At 39.5% G+C, this 9,059-nt stretch overlaps 1 protein-coding gene across 2 annotated transcripts in view; it reads left to right on the top strand.

Annotated features, from left to right (window-relative positions):
- The window catches only part of LOC128704851 (dnaJ homolog subfamily C member 11), a 95,260-nt gene extending 89,567 nt beyond the window's left edge, over window positions 1–5,693 (top strand). For both annotated transcript variants that reach the window (XM_053800001.2, XM_070104375.1), the window contains 2 exons: window positions 2,741–2,870; window positions 4,451–5,693. In XM_053800001.2, coding sequence (XP_053655976.2) covers window positions 2,741–2,870; window positions 4,451–4,470 — 150 coding nt within the window. In that variant the 3' untranslated portion in view covers window positions 4,471–5,693. The remainder of the gene's footprint in view (window positions 1–2,740; window positions 2,871–4,450) is intronic.
- Window positions 5,694–9,059: the final 3,366 nt, after the last annotated feature.

Here is a 9,059-nt window from a genome sequence, read left to right on the forward strand (position 1 = left end):
CCACGGTGACATCACACATCCTTGTCTAAGGCCTACTTTTACTGGGAAATAATTTCCCTCTTTCCTACATACTCTAACTTGAGCCTCACTATCCTCGTAAAAACTCTTCACTGCTTTCAGTAACCTACCTCCTACACCATACACCTGCAACATCTGCCACATTGCCCCCCTATCCACCCTGTCATACGCCTTTTCCAAATCCATAAATGCCACAAAGACCACTTTAGCCTTATCTAAATACTGTTCACTTATATGTTTCACACTAATGATATACACAATAAATATATAATGGCATTATACAAACTAATGCCATAATGATGATCTTTCAACAAACCAGCCATATCCCACCAAGGCAGGGTGGCCCAAAAAGTAAAACAAAAGTATAATAATGATATACACAATAATGATATTTAAAATAATGATATGTTGTTATACACAATACAGACAATTATCAACATGTTCGCAAGTTGAGGACTTATTGTACTACCAGGTCTCATGGGTCACCATATAAATTGATATTTCACAGGCAAATAATTATCACCATTATCTTTAGACTAACCATCAGTTACTATGAAATCAAAGTGCACATCACTGTCATCATCACTACTCACATCTGTGCCCAAGCCACAGGAGAATATGAGCTTATGGTTATGGCATTAATGTGGTGTGGACACACTGGCCTGAGAGGTGGATGATTGTGGGTCATTGGGTTTTTCAGCGTTGTTTCCAACATCAGTTATTATGTCTTTGAACCTGAAAAATTCATCCTTGGAATTAATGCCCTCATTGTTGGAGCTGTCACTGAGAAATAATATTTTTTTTTTTTTTATTATCACACCGGCCGATTCCCACCAAGGCAGGGTGGCCCGAAAAAGAAAAACTTTCACCATCATTCACTCCATCACTGTCTTGCCAGAAGGGTGCTTTACACTACAGTTTTTAAACTGCAACATTAACACCCCTCCTTCAGAGTGCAGGCACTGTACTTCCCATCTCCAGGACTCAAGTCCGGCCTGCCGGTTTCCCTGAATCCCTTCATAAATGTTACTTTGCTCACACTCCAACAGCACGTCAAGTATTAAAAACCATTTGTCTCCATTCACTCCTATCAAACACGCTCACGCATGCCTGCTGGAAGTCCAAGCCCCTCGCACACAAAACCTCCTTTATTCCCTCCCTCCAACCCTTCCTAGGCCGACCCCTACCCCGCCTTCCTTCCACTACAGACTGATACACTCTTGAAGTCATTCTGTTTCGCTCCATTCTCTCTACATGTCCGAACCACCTCAACAACCCTTCCTCAGCCCTCTGGACAACAGTTTTGGTAATCCCGCACCTCCTCCTAACTTCCAAACTACGAATTCTCTGCATTATATTCACACCACACATTGCCCTCAGACATGACATCTCCACTGCCTCCAGCCTTCTCCTCGCTGCAACATTCATCACCCACGCTTCACACCCATATAAGAGCGTTGGTAAAACTATACTCTCATACATTCCCCTCTTTGCCTCCAAGGACAAAGTTCTTTGTCTCCACAGACTCCTAAGTGCACCACTCACTCTTTTTCCCTCATCAATTCTATGATTCACCTCATCTTTCATAGACCCATCCGCTGACACGTCCACTCCCAAATATCTGAATACGTTCACCTCCTCCATACTCTCTCCCTCCAATCTGATATTCAATCTTTTATCACCTAATCTTTTTGTTATCCTCATAACCTTACTCTTTCCTGTATTCACCTTTAATTTTCTTCTTTTGCACACCCTACCAAATTCATCCACCAATCTCTGCAACTTCTCTTCAGAATCTCCCAAGAGCACAGTGTCATCAGCAAAGAGCAGCTGTGACAACTCCCACTTTGTGTGTGATTCTTTATCTTTTAACTCCACGCCTCTTGCCAAGACCCTCGCATTTACTTCTCTTACAACCCCATCTATAAATATATTAAACAACCACGGTGACATCACACATCCTTGTCTAAGGCCTACTTTTACTGGGAAAAAATTTCCCTCTTTCCTACATACTCTAACTTGAGCCTCACTATCCTCGTAAAAACTCTTCACTGCTTTCAGTAACCTACCTCCTACACCATACACTTGCAACATCTGCCACATTGCCCCCCTATCCACCCTGTCATACGCCTTTTCCAAATCCATAAATGCCACAAAGACCTCTTTAGCCTTATCTAAATACTGTTCACTTATATGTTTCACTGTAAACACCTGGTCCACACACCCCCTACCTTTCCTAAAGCCTCCTTGTTCATCTGCTATCCTATTCTCCGTCTTACTCTTAATTCTTTCAATTATAACTCTACCATACATAATGCATAATGAATTTACCTGGAGTGAGAGTATTGCACCTGCTTGACATGATAGACAATGGAATACTAAGATTGCATTGTGATGGCCCCAGTTTTTTGTATATTGTGCATACTGACAGCACAGACCTGCTTTCTTATTGTTAGGTCTAACAGGCTTTTTTTTTTTTGCCAAATTTGAGTCTGCTAGACTTCATGCTTGTGAAGGAGTCTTGATGTAAGGAATTGTGCTACCCTGCTTATCCTTGGTTCAGACCTGATTACCTCCCACTTACCATATGCTGTATAACTTCTACAGGTTTAGTGCTCCCATAAATATAATGATAATCTATATTTTTGATGTATCAGTACTGTATCTTGCACTGAATTGGTGTACATAGCAGTTGTTAATATAGCTTCTATAATATTTCCAGTGTTCACTTCCGGGCTTCTATGATCCTTGTCCTGGAGAAGAGAAGAATCTGCGGGTGCGTTACCTGTTTCATGCTGTTACTCATGAGGTCACCATCAAGGATAATGATTCACTCAGGATACCTAAACAATGTAAGTATTTACTTTTTGTTTATTTTAAAGCTCTCTGCACGCTACTGTATAAGAATAACCTTGTGCCTTCTTACGCCCTTGTTCATACTCTGAAGGTCGGGATGTTGCAGTCTAAAGAGTTGTTTGAATTAACATTTTTGTGCATTTCTGACATAGTAGCTGTTTAGTGAATGATGCTGAATGTTTCCTTTATTTTTTTCTGGGGGGTGGGGGAGGGGAAGAAGGGGATCACCCTCTCTTGGTGGGAGGTAGCAGGTGTGTAAAAAATCAATAGTAATAATTAATAATGCAGTAATTAGGTTGTAGACAAAGTGATGGAATAAGTAGTAAAAAGTTGGACAGTCAATGAATGCTGACTTCAGACCATGTTGATAAATTAGACACATGTGCAACACTTGGGTATCTTAATGAGGAAATGTTTCGCCACTGTGTGGCTGACTGTGTGTATGGACTGATGAAGCCACTGTGTGACAAAACGTTTCCTCATTAAAGATACCCAAGAGTTGCACATGTGTCTAATTTATCAACTTGTCGGTTCTCTGAACCATTCATCTACAGTCCTGTCTGACACTGCAGCTTCTTGGGATCTTAATACTTGGGAATTCTTCACTTGCATAACCCTTGGGCATGACCTACTTCCACATTGGAAAAATGTGTTACCACCTACGACTGCTGCACCTCATTGTCTGCCTACAGTATATAAGCCACTTCTTCACATATGCTGTATTCTTTTCAAGGTTGATGGACTGATTACATTAACTCAAGGCTAAGGGACTGATTACCTCAAGTTCCTCCTGTTCTTCACCATTCTCCTTTGTATGGACTGATGAAGCCACTGTGTGGCGAAACGTTTCTTCATTAAAGATACCCAAGTGTTGCACATGTCTAATTTATCAACTTCTTGGTTCTCTGAACCATTCATCTACAATTCAGACCATGTGTTGTGCAAGCAAGTCACAGCCACCTGAATGTAAATGTCCAAGGCAAGGAAAATGACAAAAGAGGAGGACGAAAGAGAAGACACCGAGTAAATGAGTCACAATGCAGTTTTTAAAGGAAGTTGGAAATAAAATTTTGCGTAAACAGACTGGTATTAAGTAGAGGATATATAGTGACTGAGATGCTTTGAAATAATATAGAAAAGGCAGCAGAGGTTCCTTATGATAAGACAGGTAGAAAGCAATGATAGCTAAGCAAACTCTATGTATAAAAATGTTGATTGTGGAATAATAAAATATGGAGAACAATTTTTTTTTTTTTTTTAGAGCAACAGTCATCTTCCACATAGGTAGGGTTATGTTCCTTGTATTGTTCCTTTTTATTCTTTAAGGCAACTAGTAAATGAATGATGATAAATGCGTTTCCTATTTTGGGGCCACCCTACCAAAGTGGCAGATGGCATTACACAACCCAGGATCTTTATCTTATCCTTTTCCATGGATAATATTTTATTCAGACAGCAAATAGCTTTCATAAAATATTATTATTATATATATTTTTGTTCCAAAATTGTCTGAGTATGATAGATAAAATATAATTTGTGTAAATGTTACATAATTTTTTTCGTTTTTATTTTTCAGCACATCGTTTGGAAACGTAACACAGAGGACAACTGGTGTATGTACATACTGAAACTGTTGTCCTGTTTTAAAGTGTATATAATGTAGAATGTGTATAATATAACTGACTATAAAGTTTTTAACTTTCTTGATACTGGAGTTCTTATAATGAATTTTCATTATAGCTTCACTGGTCACCTGAAAAGGAGTAGATTTCAATCTAAAATTAAATTGTTAAATACTCATCACTGATTTTTTTATACAGTTAAATCTTGTAACAATTCTATGTTGCAATGTTGAATCTGATTGTCGGATCCTTAGGGGCAATATCTTGATATAAGACATTGTGTGAATACAGTTTTTATTATTTTATTAACACACTCTCCGATTCCCACCAAGGCAGGGTGGCCCGAAAAAGAAAAACTTTCACCATCATTCACTCCAGTATAAGTACTATATGGGTATAGCCTACATTTTGAAAACAGCAATCATAATGGTACTGTATAACATAAATGATCCAATACCACTAATATCAAATCATTATTATTATTTTTTTTTTAATAAGTCGGCCGTCTCCCACTGCTAAGTCTCTCAGTGTAAATGCACCGTGAACTATACGTGTCTCAGTGTATATACTCCGAGAGCTGCATGTGTCTCACTGTACATACTCCGAGAACTGTACGTCTCTCGGTGTATATGCATGAAGAACTGTGTGTCTCAATGTATATACACCGAGAACCATATGTTTCTCGGTGTATAATCACCGAGAGCTGTTTGTCTCGGTGTATATACACCAAAAACTGTTAATTAAACTCAGATGCCATACAGCCACTGAGAAGTGGCAGGTATTGGTTTGCTAAAGGGAAATGAGGGCAGCTCCAATTCCTTGGCTCTAAAGCCCTTCACCAGCATCAGAGTTACTCATTGAGTGAGCTGTCTGTATAGGAATATATAATATACTTTTATTATAATTTTTGGCTCCTTTTAATGGGGCCACATAATGAACTTTTTTGTAGTCCTAAGTGAATATTACCAATACAAAGCTTTTACAAATTTCTAACATAGATAAAAAAACAAGAAAAATAGTATATAATCAGTAGATGAGTGTGAAGATATTGCTTCAAAGGATCCTAACAAGATAATCTACAGCAAAGGATAAACTAAATTAGGTCGACTCTTAAGTAGATATGGAGTGTACTGCCTTTTTTTTCATGTAAGGAGAGCAAAGACATGAAGTATGAAAAGAATAAACTGCCAGTAATAAGCAAGTGTATTTTTACCCATGAATTGTTTGATCAGCCAAGTTGTGATGACTGTGAACTTGTTGCATGCTAGCACCAACAGCCTGATTTAGGTGATCCTTGTTTTACGAATTTTGATTATACTGCGAGGCAACCAAACCAAATGTACAATATTTCAATTAAGTAATACCAAATTGTGCTCTAATCCAATTATATATTTAGTGGTTACCATCAGGCACACTTGTTCAATTATAACTGAAGAGAACTAGGTCTGATATACATTGTTCCTGTAATTAAGAAAATTTCTACGCTTAAAATTTTTTATTAAGTCCTCGTCACTCACTATTTTGAACTTGAAAATATTAATATTTTAGTAAATTCCCATCACTTGACTATTCTGATCTTGAATATAATAATTATAATATGACAATTGAATACACATTTTTTTTTTTAACAAACTGGCCGTATCCCACCAAGGCAGGGTGGCCCAAAAAGAAAAAGAAAAGTTCCTCTTTTCAAATTTAGTAATTTATACAGGAGAAGGGGTTACTAGCCCCTTGCTCCTGGCATTTTAGTCGCCTCTTACAACACGCATGACTTACGAAGGAAGAATTCTGTTCCACTTCCCCATGGAGATAAGAGGAAATAAACAAGAAGAAGAACTAGAAAGAAAATAGCAGAAAACCCAGAGGGGTGTGTGTATATATATGCTTGTACATGTATGTGTAGTGTGACCTAAGTGTAAGTAGAAGTAGCAAGATGTACCTGAAATCTCGCATGTTTATGAGACAGAAAAAAGGACACCAGCAATCCTACCATCATGTAAAACAATTACAGGCTTTTGTTTTACACTCACTTGGCAGGACGGTAGTACCTCCCTGGGTGGTTGCTGTCTACCAACCTACTACCTAGAGACAATTGAATACACATGTACAGTGGACCCCCGCATAGCGATATTAATCCGTGCAAGAGAGCTCATTCTTATGCGAAATTATCGTTATGCGAATGAATTTTCCCCATAAGAAATAATGGAAATCATATTAATCCGTGCAAGACACACCAAAGTATGAAAAAAAAAAATTTTACCACATGAAATATTAATTTTAATACACACAATTACATGACACTTACTTTTATTGAAGATCTGGTGATGTTTGATGGGATGGGAGGAGGAGAGAGTGTTAGTGTTTAGAAGGGGAATCCCCTTCCATTAAGACTTGAGGTGTCAAGTCCTTTTCTGGGGTTACTTCCCTTCTTCTTTTAATGAAACTAGGACCAGCTTCAGAGTCACTGGAGTTCTGTCGCACAACATATCTGTCCATAGTGGCCTGTACCTCTCGTTCCTTTATGACTTCCCTAAAGTGTTTCACAACATTGTCAGTGTAATAGTCACCAGCACGGCTTGCAATAGCTGTGTGAGGGTGATTTTCATCCATGAAGGTTTGCACTTCAAGCCACTTTGCACAGATTTCCTTAATCTTTGCAGTAGGCAATTTCTTCAATTTCTCTCTCCCCTCCTTCGAACCAGTTTCCTCAGGTCTGGCCTCTTGCTGTTGAAGTTGATCTATCAGCTCATCAGTGGTTAGTTCTTCATTGTCCTCCTCCACCAACTCTTCCACATCATCCCCACTAACCTCCAACCCCAAGGACTTTCCCAAAGCTACAATGGATTCCTCAACTGGCATAGGATTCCCAGGGTTAGCCTCAAACCCTTCAAAATCCCTTTGGTCTACACATTCTGGCCACAGTTTCTTCCAAGCAGAGTTCAAGGTCCTCTTAGTCACTCCCTCCCAAGCCTTACCTATAAGGTTTACACAATTGAGGATATTAAAGTGATCTCTCCAAAACTCTCTTAGAGTCAGTTGAGTTTCTGAGGTCACTACAAAGCACCTTTCAAACAGAGCTTTTGTGTACAGTTTTTTGAAGTTTGCAATAACCTGCTGGTCCATGGGCTGCAGGAGAGGAGTGGTATTAGGAGGCAAAAACTTCACCTTAATGAATTTCATGTCCCCATAAAGTCACTCTGCCACGTCTGTAGGATGACCAGGGGCATCGTCTAACACCAGGAGGCACTTAAGTTCTAATTTCTTTTCAGTTAGGTAATCTTTCACATTGGGGGCAAATGCATGGTGTAACCAGTCATAGAAAAAGTCCCTAGTGACCCATGCCTTACTGTTTGCCCTCCACAGCACACACAAATTTTCCTTGAGGACATTCTTTTGCCTGAACGGTCTGGGAGTTTCAGAGTGATACACTAATAAAGGCTTCACTTTGCAATCACCAGTAGCATTGGAACACATCAACAGAGTAAGCCTGTCTTTCATAGGCTTATGTCCTGGGAGTGCCTTTTCCTCCTGAGTAATGTAGGTCCTACTTGGCATTTTCTTCCAAAACAGGCCTGTTTCATCACAATTAAACACTTGTTCAGGTTTCAGTCCTTCAGTTTCTATGTACTCCTTGAATTCCTGCACATATTTTTCAGCTGCTTTTTGGTCCGAACTGGCAGCCTCACCATGCCTTATCACACTACGTATGCCACTACGCCTCTTAAATCTCTCAAACCAACCTTTGCTGGCCTTAAATTCACTCACATCATCACTAGTTGCAGGCATTTTTTTAATTAAATCGTCATGCAACTTCCTAGCCTTTTCACTTATGATCACTTGAGAGATGCTATCTCCTGCTATCTGTTTCTCATTTATCCACACCAATAACAGTCTCTCAACATCTTCCATCACTTGCGATCTCTGTTTCGAAAACACAGTTAAACCTTTGGCAAGAACAGCTTCCTTGATTGCCTTTTTGTTGCCCACAATAGTAGCGATGGTTGATTGGGGTTTACCATACAACCTGGCCAGCTCGGAGACACGCACTCCACTTTCATACTTATCAATGATCTCTTTCTTCATCTCTATAGTAATTCTCACCCTTATTCCTGAAGGGTTGGCACTAGAAGCTTTCTTGGGGCCCATGGTCACTTATTTTGCAGATAAAATCACCAGAAACACCGTAATAATACGAAATGTTCCGATTGTATGCTTGGATGTTACCGCGGAGGCTGGCTGGTAAACAATGCCACCGGCGGAACATGTGAGGCTGGCTAAGGGCGCACATTAGATGCATCTCGGACGAACAGCGTTGAGCGGGTTTTTTAGCGGTATGCGAGGCAAAATCTTGGCGATAAAATGTAGCGGTATGCGAATTTAACGTTATGTGATGCCAATGGTATGCGGGGGTCCACTGTATACATTTATATATATTTTTTTTTTCAACAAGTCGGCTGTCTCCCACCAAGGCAGGGTGACCCAAAAAGAAAGAATATCCACAAAAAGAAAATACTTTCGTCATCATTCAACACTTACCTCACTCACACATAATCACTGTTTTTG

Source organism: Cherax quadricarinatus, chromosome 91, assembly GCF_038502225.1.
Source record: "Cherax quadricarinatus isolate ZL_2023a chromosome 91, ASM3850222v1, whole genome shotgun sequence".
Taxonomy (NCBI): Eukaryota; Metazoa; Arthropoda; class Malacostraca; order Decapoda; family Parastacidae; genus Cherax; species Cherax quadricarinatus.